Source organism: Sceloporus undulatus, chromosome 5 (genome assembly GCF_019175285.1).
Source record: "Sceloporus undulatus isolate JIND9_A2432 ecotype Alabama chromosome 5, SceUnd_v1.1, whole genome shotgun sequence".
NCBI lineage: Eukaryota > Metazoa > Chordata > Lepidosauria > Squamata > Phrynosomatidae > Sceloporus > Sceloporus undulatus.
Window position 1 is genome coordinate 74509469 of NC_056526.1, and position 22953 is coordinate 74532421.

At 38.3% G+C, this 22953-nt stretch overlaps 1 protein-coding gene across 4 annotated transcripts in view; it reads right to left on the minus strand.

The window, feature by feature from the left end:
* GRM8 (glutamate metabotropic receptor 8) overlaps positions 1–22953 on the minus strand; it is a 588148-nt gene that overhangs the window by 194271 nt on the left and 370924 nt on the right. For all 4 annotated transcript variants that reach the window (XM_042470814.1, XM_042470816.1, XM_042470812.1 and 1 more), the window contains exon 7: positions 18400–18600. In XM_042470814.1, coding sequence (XP_042326748.1) covers positions 18400–18600 — 201 coding nt within the window. The remainder of the gene's footprint in view (positions 1–18399; positions 18601–22953) is intronic.

Here is a 22953-nt window from a genome sequence, read left to right on the forward strand (position 1 = left end):
CAAGAAGGTTGCTTTTCAGACTTCCTCCACTTGCTTTTCCAGTTCCTCACAATCATAACTGTGGATGAGGCACAGTGTTCATGGACACAGATTTGAAAAGCAGTTGACTCTTTGTAAATACTGAAATCCCTAGAGCAAATAAATAATATTTAAATATTATATCCTAGCTAAACCTGCAATGCTGGCTGATTATAAATTTATCCTGCCTGTAATTGTTGCCTCAGAGAATTATGTCTACCTGAATGCTTTCAACTTTTTAGCAGCTGCTGATTTCTCTTCAAAGGAGGAATGTAGACAATTTGTCAGCATTGGTGACCTGCGTGAAGAATGACTTTCATTGTTTTGTTGAGTTAGCCAGTAACTTTCCATTTACCTAAATGAACTGTGAATGAAGCCTCTTTGTACTAACACTCCATGTCCTTTAAAGAACCTTCTGTACTCTTTTTCTTGTCACATCTGTGAATCCCTTTTTACTTCATAATGAGAATATTTTAATGACTGGAGCGCACAACAAGAAATGGGATGCATCCATCCTTTTTGACCATCCCACCTTCTTGAGTATGCAGCATTAATTCAAATGGCCAGGACGAAGGCCACTATCCCTAAAAGTGACACTGGGGAAAAAGCTGATCTTGATTATCAATCCCATGCCAGCCATATGATCTTCTCAAAATGGTCCTATAAACTGTCACTTCAGCTTTTGTGCATAGCTATTGCTTCCAAAATATTTACTATGCTGCAATTTGGTCCATGTCCATGCTATCTGAAACATGCGGAGAGCAAAGGTGCAGTCATCTAAGCTTCCCTTGATGTAGAAACCTCATGCCAAATATGTTTCAAAGCTTTCTCTTTGAAGATGCCCTTTGACAGAAGATGCCCTGTGACACATTATTTATGACTATCCTTTTGCAAATTTCAGACTTCCTTCACTAACAATTTCTGCATTATTATGACAAGTGATTTTGAATTGAGACATGAGTTTTCACGTTGAAACTATTCTCCTGTGCCATGGAACACATTTTAAGTGAATGAGAAAGATGATCACAGCTGTGGCCATAGAACGACTATAACAACCAAGGCCCAACCCTGACCTCACATGCTTCAGCTCTTGTTTACTACTTTCATCCATATACAATCTTCAGCCACAATGCAAATAAGGTCTCATAAAAAGAAAGCCTATCCACACAACCTGTACATAATTGGGATCTGTCAGCTGCCAAAAAGTTACTTTGAAGAAGAACAGGGGGAAAATAAATGAAATAAATGTTCCTCTTGGTTGCTCTTTCTGTTGCTAAAGTTCTCATGGTTTGGTTTGTTTTTTTAAACAACCCACCTTCTTTATATGGTATATCCAGAAACAATTCCTAGCACAAACATAACAATTGTGATGTTACCTATTCTGGGGTTTTGTTTTTGCTTTTATTCCAAGATAGATCATAGCCCCCCCCCCCCCCCCCCCCCGCCCACAATAGTGTGGCTATCTAATTTTGGTTAAAGTGGATTTCCTCAATGGGTGCAGGACAACAGGACCTTCATTCTAGAATAGACCCATCCAGGTCTCCAAAGACAACAGTGAGCACAGAAGAGATCTATGGTGTCCTATTCTCTATACCATTACGAAATCTGAGTGTTGGCCAGATTGACTGACCATCTTCCTTCATTCTCCTTCCCCTCTCTCCTGGCTGGATTCATGTGGATTGAAAAATGCTTTCCCAGAAAGTCCTAACCAGTAATTAATGAAGCTTTCTGTTGTGTGAGATCTTGCTTTTTTACAATAGTTTGGACAGGCTCTGACTATATATATTGACATACCAAAAGCCATCCATAACTTCACAATGGTTCTTGTTCTGCCTTTCATGTCTTGAATGTCCACCAGAATACGATTTTCTTTTACAGACTTACATTTTTCACCACTCATTTCTCACTACAGAATTCAGCAAATAGAAAACTGCATTAATATTTTCAGAAGAGTGAACAAAAACAGCCATGCATCTTAAGATTTAAACCAGGAAACAGTGTATTTCCATGTATTGCTATTCTAATTAGAATGCCAGAACTAAAATTTACTTCATATAATTGTGTGTGCCACATTCCAATGAGGTACAGAGCTTGTACCAGCTCTCCAGAATGGGAAAAAAACTGTAGATAAATGGAGTTTTCCTCAGGAAACACCCTAGCTTCCTATCATACTTTTAAAAAAAATCTCCTTCTCATCATACTCTCATTCTAGTTTCCAAACATTCAAGTTGTGAATTCTTTATTGCTGTACATCTCTTGGGAAGTCATTACTGTCCACACTAGTCCAAATTATGTTTTCTCATTTGTAAACTATGAGATGCAGTAAACTATGTTAGAACTTATTTTACTGGTCTGGCACACATGGAACTATTACCTGTGCATTACTCATTTATTCAGAACGTATGTAGAGCATTTTAAGTTATATATATATATATATATATATATATATATATATATATATATATATATATATCTGACACTGTTCAGGTGCCTACATAAATCCATATAAAAAGAATAGATTTTTTCTTGGCCACTGACTCCATTGTTTGAAATGTCACAGACACTGCCAAAAATGGTACAAGAGTGGTTTGGATATACTGGTTCTCAATAGCTAAGTCCAGTCTCATGAAGAACATTTTAGGTAATGTTATCTGACACTCTGGGAAAGAACAGGGTGGGAACTGCACAATTAATAGTGTACTGATGCTCAAACCTGAGTAGCAGAATATGACAGGATTGGGGGGAAAAAGAAGAATGAAAAAACAAGGAATTAACCACAAATATGCTACAATGTTTTGGTTCTGCTATCCTTTCAGATTTAGAAAAATGCAATTAAATTTTCAAATCCATTATGCCAGCCAACTGCTATGGTGAGACACAGAGTATTTCTATTTAAATTATAGTAATTATTTCTATATCTGCATCTATAAATAGAAATTAGCATGTGAACATCTTACCCAGCTTTGTATTATCTTTACAGATATTTTATGCAACTTTCTATTCTCTTTTGTACTCTTTTTGATTATGCATTTCTTTTTTTCCATCTCCCTGCCTTTTTCTTCTTTTTTGGCAATGAGTAATTGGACTTTTCCATGTTAGAGTTTCACAGTGCCTGGGGTGTCTGGATTGACATGTGAGGTAAGCTGGCAAACTCGGGAGATAAACGGAGAAACTCTTCAAGATGACTGCAGGAGATATTTGAAAAATTCCTTTTGGCACTAGACTACCAAGCTTCAAGAGAGATATAGTCCTAAAACTCATGTTTCCAATATCTGATTCCTAGCAAAGCTTGGAATAATCACTGTTTTAGATTAGGATACCCAGAATCCTGCAGTCAGCAAGGGAGATGTAGTCCAAAAATGAATTTTTAAAAGCTCATTCCAAGGCATAGAAAGAAGCCTTGACTCATAGAATTTTCTACACCTGGCTTACTAAGAACCAGACTGCTAGTTGTGCAGTGGGTAATGTATCAGTGATAGGCTACTGAAGCTAAGATCTGAGAGACTTCTCCAGTGCTTTACACTTTGACTTTATTAATATGAAGTATTCAGCCCTCCACGTTTGCTGGGGTTAAGGGTGCAGGACCCCTGTAAAAGAAGATAAATGTGAATAACTCTAATTCTCTAAAACAATATGTAACACACTAAAAAGTACCAATTGTGGATTGTGATTTGAGGTACACAAACCTTTTCATGCACAAAATTATTAAAAAATATTGTATAAAACTTCCTTCAGGCTATATATAGAAGGTGTATATGAAACATAAATTATTTTTGTGTTTAGACTTTAGATTGCACACCTCTGGCAGAATCCACTGTTTTTGGTTGTTGTAGGTATAAAGTACCATGTAAACAGATATCACTATATAAATAAAGAACAACAAATTGGGTCTCAACTACAAGATATCTCGTTATGTACATATATGCAAATACAAGTATTCAAAAAAATATTTTTAAATCCAAAATCCAAAACACCTCTTGTTGTTAGCTTCTCTTGAGACGGTTCCGACTCATGGCAACCCTGTGGATGAGACATCTCCAAGAATCCCTATTTTCATTGCCTTGCCCAGATCCTGCAAGCCCCTGTCCATACCCCCCCCCCGAGTCTATCCATCTGGTTTGTGGTCTTTCTCTCGTTCTTCTACCATCTACCTAGCCTAGCATTATTGTTTTTTCTAGTGATCCATGCCTTCTCATTATGTGGCCAAAATACAATAGTCTCAACTTGATCATCTTAGCTTCCAAAGAGAGCCCTGGTCTGATCTGTTCAAGAACCCATTTGTTTGTTTTCTTGGTTGTCCATGATATCCTAAGTACTCTTCTCCAGCACTACATTTGATCTTCTTCAAGTTGATTTTCTTTCTGTCTGCTTCCTTCACTGTCCTGCTCTTATGGTAATTGAGAATACAATGACATGCACAATCCTGCTGTAGTCTATGAAACACATGCTGATTCTTTTTTGATATTCTTTGGTACACTCCATTAGCCATTGCATGTTTGCAATGTGGTCCCTAGTGCCCCTTCCTTTTCCGAATCCTGCTTGCATTTCTGGAATTTCTCTTCCCATGTATATTTGGAGTTTATGCTGCAGAATTTTGTTATTTTGCATGTGAGATTAGTGCTATTGTCCTATAGCTGCTGAAGTCTTTTGTGTCTCCTTTCTTGTGGATTGGTATGTATATCGAGCATTTCCAGTTTGTTGGCCACCACTCTGTTTTCCATATTTGTTGGCATATTTCAATTAGCTCTAAAGTTGCATCTGTCTGTAGGCACTGTAGTAGTTCAACTGGGTTGAAAACATCTCTGGTCCCTAGCATTTTATATAAGGGAATCTCAGATTGTATTACAGTGGTACCCCGGGATACGAAATACCCACGTTACGAAATTTCCGGGATACGAAAAAATCCCATAGGAAATAACTGTTCCGGGTTACGAAGGTTTTTTCGGGTTACGAAAAAAATTTTGGTGCTTTTCGGCGCTATTTCACACGAAATCGCGGCTTTTCCCCATTAGCGCCTATGGGTTTTCGGCTTGCGAAGGCTTTTCGGGTTACGAAAGCGGCAGCGGAACGAATTAATTTCGTAACCCGAGGGAGCACTGTAAATAGCATTACATGACATAAACTCTTTCTTGTTGCTCTGGTAATAATTTATAATATTTTGAAAATATTTGGAGAATTAATATATTGGCCATATACAGGTACAGATATGTTCACACGTATACATACGTTTATATGCAAGTGCACGCGCGCGCGCGCACACACACACACACACCCCAAATCATACTCTAGTGTTTGCTAGACCAACTCCTCTGGAATTATTGTCAAAGGGGAAAATGTCTTTGAAACAATTTTCACATTATATCTTGTAACTAGCTGTGAATAGTTACAGTATACTTTTCGACAGAGCTTATTTCTTCTTCTTCCTCCTCCTCCTCCTCCTCCTCCTCCTCCTCCTTCCCACATTGATTTAAATTCTGCCCCCCCCCAATTTGGGATTCAAGGTGGTTTAAAGAAATAAAAAACACATAGTTAAATTTCAAAAAGTATTAAACCTAATTATAAACATTATAGGTTAGAAAGTATAGGGGGGAAAACCAAAAGAAAATAGAAGTAACATAGGCACTACAACAAAATGAAGTAAAAGAATAAATCACAACAATCAGACTGACTACATGAAGGACTGAATGATTCTAATATAATAATAGATCTTTATAACAGTCTATAGACACAGGCGGTGGGATAAGGTGAGTAAGGGTAAGAGAGATGGGAGAGCATAGGGGATAATTTTTTTAAAAAACCAACAACACCACATAAGCATTTATGTATTGCCACGTATTCATGTCTTTATTTGTGCTTTAAAAAAAATTCAAAAAGTATAAAGATTAAGAAAAACTACAAAAAGAAAGAAAACCAATTAAAAACGCAACCCATTTTAAAAACCTGGTGTAAAATAACAGAAAGTGCTGCTTATTGTTTAAGTGGGATAGAGATTATAGAGTCAGGGGCTGAATAGACCACCCCTTTCAGCGCCAGAACAGGGCCATGGCAACTACATGCCACAGCCCTAATCTGGCATTTCCATGGTGCAAAAAGGAGCCACAAAAAGCAGCTCCTTTTTGTGCTGCAGAAAAGGTGCCTTTGCCACCTCCACGGCACATTCTGGTGCTCTTTTTGGCACTGCGTCATCTGGACACAGCACCAAAGAAGATCCGTGACACTGCCTGTCATGTGGTCAGGTGCATGGCGTGACTGCAGCATCAGGTCAGCATCAGGGCATGTGTCATGTGTACACCACACCCCCACTCTGCCCTGAGGGCGGTGTTTATCACTGGTCTGTTGAGGCCTTTTGTCCTCAAAGGCCTGTCTCCTATGTTCTCACCATACCTGTGAGGGTGATGCAACAGAAAGAAGGGGCTTGCGAAGGATCTCATAAGTGAGAACATCATCCTTCATCTTTAAAAGCATAGCTGTGTAATATGATATATCCATATGTCACATTCTATGTTGATATTTAGCCATAACATTCATGTCACAAGAGTAAGTGAATTATCCAAGATCTTAATTGTAATAGTAAGTCAATGTTCTATCTGCTTTCTTTTAAATAATAGGCATCATCCCATACCCATACATAAACAAGATAAAGAATACTATTCATGCATAATATGATCTGATTATTGTCAAGCTACATTCCCCCTTTGTTCCTTATTCATTATGCATTATTCTTGATTTTAGCTAATCATGTAATTAAAAACTGTATTATAATGCAACATATGAAGGCCCATTAATCCTTTGCCTTGGGGCTGATTCATGCAGCTGATTCCATTCTTCTGCTTTTGTACACATTTAACAAGTCTTGTGAGTGGTCTTTTTGTATGAACAGTGAAATGCAGTACAGGAAGAAAAAAGGCAGGCAGAGCTACTGATTAGAGGAAGAAGTTCAAAAACTTTGAAAATCATATTCACAATAGCATTTAGCATTTACATTTCTATACCACTTCATATAGAACTAAGTAGTCTCTAAGTGGTTTGTAACATGGAAGCTAATTGCTCCCAACAATCTGGGTATTCATTTTAGTGACCTACAGAAGGATGCAAGGCTGTGTTGTTATACCACTAAATAAGTTCACACCACCCAATATTTGTTCTTGTTGTGCTTTTTGTTTTTGCTGCTGCTACTACTACAACTGTGAATGAATGAATGAATGAATGAATGAATGAATGAATGAATGGGTCCTATATTTTCATTGCTTCTGATGTATGCACATTTTTATATTTTAAAAAATCCATACACAAAGGTTTCAAAATAAGACCAGAGAAATTCAATTTATATGACTATAGGTACAAAAGGCTTTATGAAACTTAGGAAGCCACAATTTAGGAAGTTAAATTGAGAAGTCCCAATGTTCCCTTTGGGAGTGCTCTATCGTGCTATCTTCCACATTTCCTAGATAGTGCCTAATGGACAGGAACCAGAACTCAATGTTACATGGAAATCATAGCCACTGTTGTGTGATCAGTTTCTAGCTGTGCTTTGTTATGAGGAAAACAAGAGAAGGATTGCCTAGTTCTGACATAACAGCACAGCTGTGCCAGCTGAACCAGCTATCCTAACAAATTACTGTACATACACTACCTAGGGTTGTCACAGTTGTCATGTTTTACCAGTCATGGCAACATATGCATGATACCTAGAGTTCCCAGGTCAGGTCTACCTCTTGCTTGACATTTCAGGGCCAAAACCTTAGACCAAGGGATGACTACTTGTAATGCCATGTGTCAATGTTGATGATGTTTCAAGCGTGAAGTTACAGGGGGCAATCTGTTGATGTCATGGTCTGATGCTGTAAGCATCAACCACAGCTGCATGGAGCATCTTGTTGTTGTTGTTGTTTAAAAAAAACTTCAACCCTGTCCCCAGTAAGGCCCAAAACAGATGGACCAAGTAAGGCAGGAGGGTGATGTTTAGACAATGCACGTCTCAAAGTGGCCAGAAGCTGCTCTGAGACTGGCTATGGTGGCCTAAAGCCAGTGGCAAAAGAAGCAAATTTAATGCACTCCTGCCAACGGCCCATTCAGGATTGTGGGGGCAGCCTGCTTCAGGAGCAGGCCATCCAGTTGCAACGGACCTCTAGCAATCAGGGCCAGAGCACCCTCTAGCCACTCCTTTTGGCCTGTCTGCTTAGCCCCTCAGTCTAACAAAGGCGGAACATAGACACATACACCATACTTTTCGAGGCATAATCCTGAGATTCTTCTTCCTTGTCTTGAGGATTGGAAAAGAAGGCCCACTTCCAGAGATCTGGGAATCCCAAAGATACCTGAATGGTTTTTGTTTCATTTCTAGCTATTAGACATACTTGTGTAGACTGCATTCAACTATGTCTATTCTGCATTTCACAGTTAAGATCTTAAGAAATGAGCCTGCATACCCTGTCCTCTTCTAGCATGGCTACAAGACTGAGATTGGAAGAATTAATTTCCATTCTTAAGCAACCACTGTTGTTTTATTTGTGTTATCTAAATTCTGAAATGTGATTAGTATTAACTAGTTAATACTAATGTGATTAGTATTAACAGTCTGAAGCTGTTTCTTTAGATACTGACTTACTGTGCATCTGTGGTTAGCTGAAAATGGAAATGAAGGCTCCTGATTTTCTCACAGCTGTAGCAAGGGGTGTAAGTTTAGTACATGAGCCATGAGAGTCATGTATGTAATGTTATAACTATAATTTAATACATATTTGAGCTGGGCCATAGAATAGCTTAAATTTTTATCCTAAAATTATGATCCAGAAAACAAAGAAGGCTGGTGTTAAAATGTCCACAGCTATAGTTTTAAAGAGGTACATCAAACTTAACTATTTATCTGTATGTTTCACTACAGAAGAGTAGTTTCAGTAATGGGCAGGCCAATCTATTCTATTGTCATTTTACCACTACCCCAGAAAGTATCTATTGCATCCACCATGCCTGCTTATCCTTGGTATGGAAAGAGGTTGACAGCTTAAACACTTTATAAAACTGCCTTGGAGCAAGTTATGTCTGTATTGATGAATGTTCCATTTTTGCCTGAATCCACAGAAGTTCAGCACCTTAGGAAAAAATGCACACTCAGGCATACTTATCAAATACAATGCTTAAGGGGTAGTTATGCAATATGTTCCCCTCCTCTTGATCAGCCCATAACAGCAGGCAAGCAGGCACAAGTGTTGCAGAACAGCTGCAGTTCTTCAATGGTTTGGTGGTCTGACCTTGTATAAACTGGGTCAGCATTGCTAAGCTAGCTGTGAATCTTTTCTTTTCTCATGACATCCAAACTCTATTCACATTTCCACATTTAATAACAGCTAGGTTGGAAACACTGTTGTGATTTATTTGCTTCTTATACTTCTTAATGGTTTGTTTTATATCAGACTAATTATTAAATTAAATATATTAAATGCATCAAGCGTAAAGAAATCTATCCCAGGAAAAAAACAGGCCCACATCTCCTTAGCTACCATACCAATTGCATCCAGGATACTTACTTGAGACACCGATGTTCCCTTTTTACAAACTGATAATAATGAACAGATTGTCCTACCCAACACACATGAGCCAAATAATGAGTCCAGGCCCAGCACTCTTTCCAGTGGACTATTTTGAAGATGGCGCACACAGTTCAAAGGACTGCACCAATGCCACTGCCTATGTTTAGCATCATTGGTTTATAGAGGGAGTGAGTGTTCCATGAACAGGAAACTTTGTTGACCAACCATATTCTTGGTGGATGGGTGACATGATACAACATATGCTACAACTAAGTATTTGTACAACTACTTCAATGTCTGAAACATCTACCTCCTGACCTCCAGGATACTGAGAACCAAAATGGTGAAATGACAGAATTTTGAATGCCGCTTTCTGCTCAGTCATAAACTCTGTAGGACAGTGCTTCTCAAGGTATCTGATATGCCAAGGGGCAGGGGGCTGGCAAATTCCCTCCACTGTGTCAGAGTCCAGTACCATACTTATGCCCCTCAGCTATAACTATTTCTTTCTTTTCTGGAAACTCACTCGAGACTGGCAGCCAACAGCTCAGAGACCAACACCAGACAAGATGCCACCACTTAAGTTGCACTGCTCCAGGTGGCCATGAGATAGTCACTACATGTTTGCTAACTTACCTGGGTGAATACTGTGAGAATCTAAGAAACACCACATAGGCCAAACAACTTTGCAGAGGAAAAATGGGAGTACATTGTCAAATTGTTTCAAACAAAATGTTTGTGTGTGTGTGTGTAGTGTTCATCACTATATCCTTCTAGACACTAAACAAAGGCTGTGACACATAGCTTCTGTGTATTTTGTTTATCACATACATCCACTCTAACATGTAGGGGACTGCCTGAAAAGATCATCTGTCCAACCTTAAATGGGCTCCACCATGTTTCCAAAACATTTTCTGATTTTTTAAAATTTTCATATACATTTTCTTAATATACACATGGGTATGCAATTTCCCCTCACATTTTTGTGCATATTTTTTCATATTTCATATATTGCTTTTTATGTGCATTTTATTTTTTAGAATACTGTGTCACATTTCTTTAAAGTATGCATGCTGAAATGTAATTTTGTTTTAGCTGGTGTGTTGCCTGGGAAAATAAGATAGTGGAGCAGGAACCTCAAAATACTGTAACTTATTTCTTACAGTGTGCTATAGCCTTCTTAAATATAAAAATGACAGAATTATGTACAACTACAGGCAAAAATATTTATTTTATTTAAATATTTCTTTCCACCCTTTATTGTAGGATTTGAGAGTGGTGTACATTATAAACAATTTAAAACAATTCCTGACCAAAATCATTTAAAAATTAACCAAGATAAATACATACTTTAAACATGACACCAATTAAAAGCTAAAACAGAGTAAATTAGAGTACATCTACACTGTAGAAATAATGCAGTTTGATACCACTTTAATTGCCACCACTCCATCCTAGAGAATTTTGAGATTTGCAGTTTTGTAAGGAACCAGCACTCTCTGGCAGAGAAGGCTAAGCACCTTGTAAAACTACAAATCCCAGGATTCCACAGCACTTAAAAGGTGTGTCAAACGGCATTATTTCTACAGTGTACTTGCACCCTCAGTCTCCAAAGGTTTTAATACTGGGGTGGCACTTAGAACCATCTTGGCGTGGCTTGAGTCTCCAAAGAGGGAGCATTGCCATGTTTGTCCACTGTTGGGAGACAGAGAAGGACCCCATGTGCAAATACTGTTCTCAAACAGATACATAGGGAGGGGTACTCCTACAGCTAGGCCCTACTCCACATATAACAACTTTTCTCTGATGGTGGCTTTCTTATAAACTAGTGTCTGGACTCATGCTAACTCTTATTTTTAAGTTCAGTCACACTCAGTCAGCCACATAGGTTTCTGAATCAAATGCCCAGTAAATGTTATTTATGTTATATTTTCCTCTACTTTCTATGAATGTAAGGCACCAGCATCTAAATATATAACATCACAATATTCTGGGTCTGTTACATACCTCTAAAGAGCTCCCATCAGTCACAGGTATTATTATGCCAATAAAGTACTCTTAAAATGTTATGGAAATGGAAGACTTCCAGGTTTCCATATGAAATAGGATTAGTCACCAAAATACCTTGCGTACAAGAAGCAATTGATTCTGTTTTCAATATGCCTTGCTTTTCATTTGATTGCTAGCTACCTCCAAATCAAAAGTAATAGCACAAGATGCTAGATTTACATTCAGAAAATGACAAATAACCACTCTGTGCCCTCATCCTGTGACAAACCCTGATGTGCTACTTCCATTAAGCTCACATTGAGAGAAATGATATTCACTGCTTTAAATTTAAAGTTGTGGAAACACAGCTAAACAAAATTCAATGTCATATCAATTAGATCGGTTCACTGTGCTATGGAGGATCTGATCACTCTGCTGTCATGAAAGTGTCACTGACTATTACGTAGATGAAGCCGTTGGGGGAATAAGATTTTTCTTGCAACTCAAGCCCAAGTAAACAAGAGGCAATAAAATAAGATGTTGTGCATCTGATTACCCAGACAAAGGCAAAATGCTAATTTTCATTTAAAAGCAAAGGAGATATGTCGTTTGCTACCAACCCACTGCATTTGCATCCAAAACTTTCTTGATGTATTCCTCACTATCCAAAGTTTATTTTAATGGGTTGAGGAGGAACAAACACCAACAGTAAGCATCCATGACCTAGGCTGGGGAATTGAATAATTTAGCCCCCCAGAACTTGTTGAATTACAGTTCCCAGAATTTCTAAACATTGGTTATGCTGCCTAGGCTGCTGGGACTTGTAGTCCAATGATATCAGGAGGGCTCTGTGAAACTCACCCCTGGTCTGGACCACAGTGCAATGTCAGACTGCCTAGATATAATATGGGATGGGTAACAGAACACTGTAACACTCTGGGTGCCCAGTTATCAATCATTAGATCTTCATGTTCACAAATTACCAAATACATTTCTTGCTTTCAGGCTTGTGCTTTATAGTCCGCATGCTTTGCTATAGTCAACACACTTAGATGAAATACTAATGCTTTTGAATTCTTCTGTTCTCTGTTTGTTTGTTTGTTTGTTTGTTTTGGGGGGTATCCCTTCAAGTAACCTGTCAATTTATTCCAACCCCATGAATTTCATAGGCATTTCTTAGGCAAGGAATACTCAGAGGTGTCTGTTCCTTCTTCTAAAATAGAGCCTACAATATCTGATATTCATTTACTTTCTCCCACCCAAGTACTAAACAGGGCTGACCTGCTCAGCTTGAAAGATCAGATGGGATCTGGTGCATTTAGGGCATTTAGTGTGGGAACTATACTGCATTAGTAGCTCCATAATATCCTGTATACAGAAATACTCTGAACTTCCAAGGTCAAGCTGAACCATTTTAAAACACAGCACTTCCTAAATAGCTCATAACCAGAGGCATTATTAAAGTTGCAGAATCCCTTTGACAGGATGGGGAAACTTTCTTTATGAGGCAAATTTAAAGGAAACAAACAAACAAACAAAAATGCTGAAACATACTGAGTTTTGCTGTGTATGTGTATATGATGAAAAAGCAAACAAACAGCACTTTTCACAAGTTTGTTCAGGATCCCTTAAGGATGCAGTTAATCTCTCTCTCTCTCTCTCTCTCTCATAATGGTTCAATGCATACCACTTGGATTCATTAACAGAATGTTAATGTTGAAGTATTCTAACCTGCCACCTTGGCTACAAGTTCACTTTTATTTTAAGCAAGTGAGGAAGACAGAAGCCAAATGTTTTATTTATTAATTGAACTATTCAGTTCAAGTGTGCGAATATGCGTGGGTGTATACAGTACCATATATAATGTCTAATCCTGCCTATCACCCAGAAATAAGAAGAACTAAGACTATAATGGTGAATTTCCAACAAATACATAATGTTGGCTTGATATTATTTGTAAGGTAACATTATGTTATGATTTTTTAATTGCTTAACATTATCAGAGGAGAACACTTTCTTCTAGGAACACATGTCTTGTCTGAATGGAAGAAATATTTCTAAAAACACCATCTCCAGCTTCCTCCCAGACAACACAAAATAGATGAAACACATTAAAAACAAATACTCAGATTTTCCTGTTACCTTGAAAAATATTGGATCCCATGACACACATTCAAGACACACTGGAGATCAAATGGACTACCATACAACTATCTTTCTATGAAACTAGTTATATTAGAGAAAGAGAGAGATACTTTGTTCCTGCACCTATAAAGCTTTGGGGTTTTTTTAAATTTATTTTTCTGTACAACTAGGTAGAAGATGGAAAGGTTTGAATGCAGTGATATATTGCCTGATTTCCCCCTTATCTTCTCAGCATTAAGATGACACAACTCTAAAACATCTTTTTAACAAGATATGCATAGGCCTGTTACAGACTGCCAAAATAAAGCTGCTTGGGGTCTCTTTGGAGGTATGCTGTTTAAATGATGCATGCATCCTAAGAATCCAGAAGCTGCACCAAAGCTGCACTCCATTGCTTAGGAATGGAGTATGGCTTTGGCGCGACCTCCGGACTCTTAGGACCCATGCATCTTTTAAATAGCATACCTCCAGCTTTATTTTGGCAGTCTGTAACAGGCCACAGGATTTCTATTTAATGCCAGATTTCTATTTAATGTCCCATACCTCACCATTGGCAGCCCAAAGGATTTTGCTGTTTAAAACAGAATCTAAATGTTACATATACCCTCTTACAGGCCTTTATTTAACTTCCCTTCATGGTTCTGCCAGAAGCAGACGTCATTTTGCTCCATAACAGGGCCAACTCTGGCTTTAACATTCCCAAACGATCAGGTAGGAAAACTAGATCTTGGATTGGGGACTGCCAATGAGTACCAGATGATTTAGGCTATATTGCAAAGGAAGGCAATAGAAAAACCACCTCTGAGTATGCCTTTGACTTTAAAAAAAAGTCCTATGAAGTTCATTTGGTCACCATAAGATGACAGGTGAGGTTACTTGAACACACATGCATATACACTTTCTCCTACAAAATAGAGTTGAGGCAGATCAAAAGGCATCCAAGGTAGATGAAAATATAATTCCTACTCCCATAGAGGCCCCATGGAAAATATGTGCTGTTGTAAATAACTCAGTTATTTACTACTTTTGTGCATCTCCTCCTCCTCCTCCCCCTTATTATTATTATTTTTCCTCATTTTTCTAGTTCAGAACTCAAGACAGCTTACAACAGATTTTTTTAAATGTTAAAAATTGAAACTAGTTAAAAACATAAATAATAAAAAACACAATAGCACAACAAAACTAGCAAATAGAAAATCAGACGTTATCTTCACTATGTACATAGTTCTATCATTAGTCATCCATTATGGTCAAGGTAAAGACAAATGTTATCCCAAATTTCTTTACCAGATATTTAAATTTTTCAAACTGTTGATCATAAGTAAACCAATCAAACAACCACCAAAAATCCTCTCTTGTGTACCTCATCTGCAGAGGTATCACAAAATGGCTAACCCACTTTTCATAGAATATTTTCATTTAAGTTTGTTAAACATACAGGCTGTTGGTGTTGGACTTAGGACTTGTCTACACCGTGGGAAATGCCAAACTCACTCTGAGATCAGTGCTGGCAGTCATTACGCTGTACAGCTACATCCAGGGGGATACTGTGGTTGCTGGTCATTAACCCAACTTTGCTCTGCACTAAGCAAAATTCAGGAAAAACCCAGTGTTTCCCAGAAATCTCGGGATGGTCTTGGGTTCTTTTGGCAGGTGAACAGCTGAAGAAGGTTTGATTCAGCTTAATCCACTGTCCATACACCAAGAGCCATGCCATCACCTTTCCCCATGCTGAGCAGTGCAGGGAAAGGGGTTGGTTCATTTTCAGGGCTGCTGCCAAGCTGCCTGGTGTGCCCCATTCATATTAATTACAGGTGCCCAGGCATATGAACAAGGAGGTGTCACCGTACCCCTCTTTGTTGTTTGCAAAGGTACCATACTCCTGCTCACAAGGAAGTGGTGGCACTGAGGGAACAGCCCAGCAGGGCTGACATGGTGTCGGCCCAGCTGGGCTGTGTGCATAACAATGCTGTGGTGTTGCACTGGATTTGACCTGGCTAGCGTAGACACATCCCTTGTCATGTTTAGAGGAGACCTACTGGGACCAACAGAGTTTAAGATACAAATGGTCCACACTGGCTGGATACTGTCATTTTTATTTAATACTTGAAATCTAGAATTTCCTGTATGGAAATTTCAAAAGGAAAACCAAAAGAACATTTATCAAGAGAGGAAATAATGCATACCACAGCAAATGTACCGATCAGCGAAATGATTTTTTCTGGTGCATTACCTGAAGCAAAAGCAGCTTCCACTTGGAAGCTAAACTAAAAATGACCTTGTGCTTTTAAAAAAGAAGGCTGGCAGCTGAGGTCACTGGAGTGTAGTGTGACAGACAGTGCTATTCTGCCTATGGTTTCCAGGCATGTCTGGCAGAAAGAATAATACTGTAAAGAACCTCCTGTCATTTCCTTTGAAAACAGTATAAAATATAATCTAGCACTAGCACAACTCTTATTTTTCAGAAGGGAGCAAAAGCTTCAGAGAACCTTCTTTCATCCTCATCTTATAGCAATGGAAATAGCAAGCACATTTCTATACCGCTTATCAGTGCACTTAAGCACAGTTTACAGTGTGTAAGCTAATTGTCCCCAACAAGCTGGGTACTCATTTTAGAGACTTTGGGGGGGGATGCCAGATTGAGTCAACCCTGAGCCTGTTGTATTGAACTCACAACCTTATGGTTAAGAGTGAGTGGCTGCAGTACAGGATGTAACCACTGCACTACCAGGGCTCACTGTTCTTCTCCCCCAGCTAATATACATTAAGCAGTTTCCCTAAAAGCCTTCTCTGTCTATGCATATAGGCAACACTAGCTGTATCTCCACCAATGGCCAATTGACAGCTATATTTTATGGATAAAGACATTGAAAAATATGTACTATTGGTATGCATTACCTTTGTCAAATTATTGAGGTTAGATAATATTTTTAATAATAATAATATTTATTTATAGCCTGCCTCTCCCCGGAGGATAGGGGCGAGTTACAATCAAAATAAAACATAGTAAAATAATAACACAGAGAGATACAATGGCTGTGATCATATGTAGTGATAAACTAGGATTCTTGGCAACAAACAACCTGTGGATGCACACAACTTGCTTGTTCCTGCTTTACTTTTCAATTTGTGCAACCAAGTATAACTAAGCAGGGATAGCTGATCATGACACCTGAACTTGGGATATTAGGTTGCTGTTACCAAACGAACAAGGATCATAAGCCAGCAATAAATCACAATCCTGAGTTCAGATGTCACAATGAACTATCCTTTGCAGACTTGTACAAATGATGGAGCAAATGGGCTGCGTGCATCAGCCCTTTGCACAAAACTAACTGTAAGTGTCATTATAGTAGTATGATTCCGCTAACTGCTGTGGCTGCATCCTATGGAATCATGGGATTGATAGCTTGGTGATGCACTAGAAGGAGAACTTTGGAGGAGAATTCAAAACATCTATCATTATACTGCAAATCTCAGGATTCCATAGAAAGAGCTATGGCAGTTAAAAGTTGAATTGTATAGTGTGAATGGGTCCTTACAGTTGTGTAAGAACACTGTCAATGAAGTTCCTGGGAGCAGGAAATTGGTGATTCTTCCATTATTTATATGAAACAAGATTCACACAAACTTCTGCTACAGGCAAACGATTAAGACAGTCTAAAAACAATGGCTGGAATCCTGTATCAGGTACTTAGTTTAGAGCCCATACAAACAGGCCAAAATAAAGCTGCTTCAGGTCATTTTGGAGGTATGCTGTTTAAATGACACACACATTTTAAGAAGCCAGAAGCTGCGCCAAAGCTGCGCTCCAGTCCTTAGGAATGGAGCATGGCTTTCATGTGGCTTCTGGCCTCTTAGGATGCATGCCTCATTTAAACAGCATATTTCCAATGTGACCTGAAGCAGCTTTATTTTGGCCTGTCTGTACAGGCTCTTAGTTAACTCAGTAACCCGTCATGGCTTAACCCCTTCCCCCAACCAAAAACCAAAAAAACAATGGAAACATCATTCAGCCAGACTCCAGTTAACAGCAGAACGGATCTCCTTGTCCCTATACAGTTGGTGTCAGTAAAATAAGTTGGGGGGGGGGTATAATTTTGGCAATAGTATCAAATTCATTAATATGTAGTGATCTGAATATGAAGCAGTTATGGCTGAGTAAATCTAAGTAATTGTTTTGCATTCACCAGCACTACTTCATCATCACTGTGACAGTATTTTCATCATTGTAACTCCCCTCCAAACCTACTTTACCAGGCACCTCCTGCATGGACAGAAGGAGACCAATCCTGCCAGTGATCAGAACACAGATGAAGGAAGTTTCTGTCAGGTTACTTAATTAAGAAACAGGATTACAGACATTTAAAACAAGAGTTCTTTTTCCTTTAATGGGCACATTTACTTTCACAGCCATTTGAGGTCATCCCATAAATAGTCTTGCATAAATTGCTTCCAAAATATCAATTTCCCACTGAATTGTTTAGGCAGAAACAGAATTTTAACTTTTACCCATTCCTAGTAAAGACTGATATTGTGTGAAAAGTACATTTTGGTTTTCAAAGCAGGTTAAAAAGATGATTTTAAAAAAAGAGAAAGAGAGAATTGTTTCTAATCCTCTGCCTGGAAGTGTCCTATATAAAGATGAGGTGGGAGAGTGGAAATCCATGCCATTTGGGGACCATACTTAGATAAGATTAAAGTAGTGCAAACTTACCATTGAAGTTTACTGCTCGAATGTAACCAAGAAGCTCTTTACCATCAACTGTAGTCATCCGTGGACACAGACCAATATATCCAGGACAAAGTTCTTTATGCATGTTGTGCAATGCATATGCCATGGAGTACACAGCATCAATGACAAATTGGACCTTTCCTTCTTGCTCATAAGAAGAGTCTCTTGCAATTCTTTCCAAACCTGTGGGAAAGAGGAAAGAGGAATTGGTTGATTTATATTTTTGTGTAGGGAGCCAGCATGGCCTAATGGTTTGAGTGTTGGAGTGTAACTCTGGAGACCAGGGGCTGATTCCCAATTCAGCCATAAAACCCACTGGGTGACCTTGGCCAAGTCACATGCTCTCAGCCTCAGGGAAAGGCTTTAGCAAATCACATATTAACAAATCTTGCCAAGAAAACCCCATGATATGGTTGTCTTAGCGTTGAAATAAGTCAGGAATGACTTGAAGGTACACAACAACATCAACAACAATTGATTCTCAGTAGTGGCCTGTGAGATATTTTAGCCTAAATTTAACAGTTTAGATAAAACTGGAATGGAACAATTGATTCACTGGAACTTACATCAGTGTTGCTGACTCACCAAATTCCCTTTGAGTCACTGGGTTTACTCTAGTTGGGTCTACAAATTAGATTTAGGCATCTGGGAGAGTGAATCCAGATCAAAAGACTGGGGCGCTCAAAATTCTGCATCAAGGGTCTACAGTCAAAATCAATTACATTACTTTGACACACTGAATGCATTCACTTCTTTTCATTTCAGTCAGTAAAGATGAGAATAGAAGAAGCAGAGGTTTCCTGACAGGCAGTTGTGGGCACCTTATGGAGCTATTGGTATGAAATGGCTAGAAGTTCAGTTATCAATAAAAGAATTATTATTATTTTTTTAAAAATTGCATTTCAGGATCCCATCCACATTCTGTGCATCTTTTTGCATTTTTCCTGTTAACTAAATTGTCTTTATGCATCTTTTCTTTTTATCCATGGATAATTTGAGGAAACAATAATCTGCTATTCATGGTTTCTGTTTGATGATGGGAAACTGAAAGAGCCATGTACAATTTAAAAAATAATCATGCAGACCAGGTTAATGTGATTTTTCCCCTCCACAACTAATAAGGATCAATCAGTCATTATGTTCACATCCCTGTTATGAGGCACGACTGACAAATATGAACACTTCCAAAAAAAAAAAAACACCCAACAACAACAGTTTTCAACTAGGTTAATGGTACAACCAGTCTTCCCAAATCCAATACAACTGTTTTGTTCTTGTTATGTTGAATACAACTGTTATACCTTATTTGTTTTAATAAGGATTCATTCATCACAATTCATTAGTTTACTCCTTAAAGTGCACAGAAGCCACTGAAGAGGGGCCTGAAACAGATTTTTAATTTTAGCTATGTTAAGGAATATTATTGACTGTAAGTTATGTGTTACAAAAAGTATGTATGGTGTGAAGCAGAGAAAATGCATGCATCCAAGTTCAAGCACATGGTAAGTGGTTCGATGCATGGTTCCAGATAGAACAAAGTCCACATTTTTTCCAACAAAAAATATTCTAGACAAGATAGAATTATGAACATCTGCCTTTACTTCTAATTATTGAGCATTCCAGATGACTTCTAAGCTTTTTCTTGCATTTCAGGATCATAAATTACTGTGGGGAGAAGAAAGATTAAAAAAGGGAGAACCTACACAGAGTCTTGTTTCCAAAGCCTGTTTTCAGCTTAGTGACTCTTATTGAGCAGCTGGCTAAAGTTATTTATGGGATATTTTTACAGCATTCTGTCACTCTGTTTAAAATGAAACAGAGAGAATACCTTTATTTCATCTACATCTATTGTTTTATAAAACAAGCACATTGCAGGAAAGGTGTGTTTTGTGCCAAGTGGTGCCACCATCTGTCACTGTATGCAAGACTGGCGTATGCTGCTCTATTTTTAAACAAAAAGATTTTATAGACTTACACCTATTCTACATATAGCAATTTCATTTAGGGCAATGCAATACCACTCATTTTCAAAAACCTGGGAAGAATTTAGCTGCCTTGCAGCACTTAAACTATGATTTTTAGTACCTGAAATACACATTTATTTATTTTTTAAAGAAAGATATAAAGCATGACAGTCATGGATAACAAAAGGCACTACTTTATAAACTCATTGATACAAACTGACTAACACAAGTCATATGAGATACAATTGATTGCTCAAAATCTGCTGTTTCATCCAAAATACTGCTCAAAGAATCTAATTTATTTTTCTTCATTCAAATAAGTTTGATCAATGTACAACCATTCCATTATGAAACAACATCCTCCCTTCTAAACTACTAAGGGATAAAAAGCCATTTACAAAAAAAAAAAAGTAATACATTCAGAATATCTGAGTCCCTTTATTAGTGCCAAGCCCTTACAAAATGACATACAAAGAAGAGGTTCTATAAGATAGCATACTTCTTCAGCCCACCATTGAGAAGACCCTGTCTCTCATACTTGCTAATGTAGCCATTTTTACTTTGGGGCAACCAAACAGGGCTTTTAAATATGTCTGAACACTATTTTGAGAGTATGAACAAAGCTCCTTCATTTCTATGGATTGTAAAGAAATTGTGTCTTATTTTTGTGTCATCCTGAAATTTCTATTTTGTACCTGCCTAACTGCATATACTCTAATCCAGCATAAGGTAAGGCCCAAAACACCTACTCTTGTTTAATGTTATTTTTTGTTTGTGAATTGTTCAGTGATATTCAAAGGCCTTACTCATTGGTGAGAAAATAAGTCCACCTCTGTTCTAATGACAACATATTTGGATGATATTATGCTAGAATGAGAGATTTTGCTGCAGAGACTCCAACTATATATGGAGCAAGAAACACCAGAGGTGCAAGCTTGTTTGAGGAAAGGAAGAGACACTAGGGATCACATTGCAAACATATGTTGGATAAAGGAGAGCATCAGAGAATTCCAGAAAAAATCTGCATGTGCTTATTGACTAAGCAAAGCCTTCAACTGCACAGATCATGAAAAACTATGGCTTGTTTTTAGCAGAATGGTAGTGACACAGCATCTGATCATATTGATGCATAACCTCCACTGGGGGAAAGAGGCTGATGTTAGAGCAGAATATGGAGAAACAGAATGGTTCCCAGTCAGTAAAGGGGTAAAAAAGGTTGCATACTATCACCCTGTTTATTCAACCTGTATGCAGGGAATATTGTTTGCAAAGCAAGCTTAGAGCCAGAGGCAGGAGGAATGAAGATCAGAGAAAGGAACATTAACAATCTAAGATATACATATAACATCATACTACTAGCAGAAACCAACAGGGACTTAGAACATTTACTTAAGAAGGTCAAGGAGAAAAGTACCAAGATAGGTTTAATGCTAAACATTAATAAAACTAAAATAATGACCACAGAAAAGCTGCAAGAATTCATCCTAGACAATGAGAAAATCAAAATAGTCAAAGAGTTCCCATACTTTGGATCAAATATAGGGGAAGACTGCAATCAACAAATCAGAAGGAGATTAGGAATGAGAAGCACAGCTATGAAAGAATTGGACAAGAGTCTAACGTGCAAAGACATAGCTCTGAACACTAAAGTGAAGATACACCAAGCCGTTGTGTTCCCCATCACAATGTATGGATGTGAGTGCTTAGTTGTATATTTTTACAGTTTAGGATTTTGTCCAGTTCTTTCATAGCTGCCCTTCCTAGTGGTAGTGTTCATCTGATTTGTTAACTGCAGTCTCTTTTCTGATCAATATTTAAATAAATAAATAAATAAAATTTTTATTTATATACCGCCCTTCCTGAGATCAGGGCGGTTTACATCATAAAAACAACACAGGTTACAATAAACATCTTAAATTAACTACACATCCATGTAATAAAAGAAGATAAAAGTCCCGTTAGCCAATCCTCTTGCAGAATACGAAGGAGGGGAGGCCTACTAGGACTCTGATTGGGGGAATGCAGTCTTAAACAGAAAGGTTTTTAAATCCTTTCTAAATTGGGCCAGGGAGGTGGCCGAGCGGAGCTCTGAGGGCAGCGTGTTCCAAAGGGCCGGGGCAGCGATGGAGAAAGACTTCCTCGTGGTAGAGGTAAGTCTAGCCCCTGGCACCTTAAGTAATTGCTGCCCAGATGTTCTGAGGGTGCGGGACGGAATGTACGGGGAGAGGCGGTCCTTCAGATATCCTGGGCCCAAGCCATTTAGGGCTTTATAGGTCATCACCAACACCTTATATTGTGCCCGGAAGCGAATAGGTAGCCAATGCAGATCTTGGAGCACCGGTGTTATGTGGCTGGCCCTGGAAGTACCAGTAACCAGCCTGGCTGCCATATTCTGTACCATTTGTAGCTTCCGGGTTTGGTATAAGGGTTGCCCCATGTAGAGTGCATTGCAGAAATCCAATCTTGAGGTTACCAGAGCATGTACAACAGTTTCAAGATACCCAAGGTACAAGAAATCTTTGATTATTTCGATTTCCTCAATGTCTAAGTTGGATTTATGAAGATTCTCTGT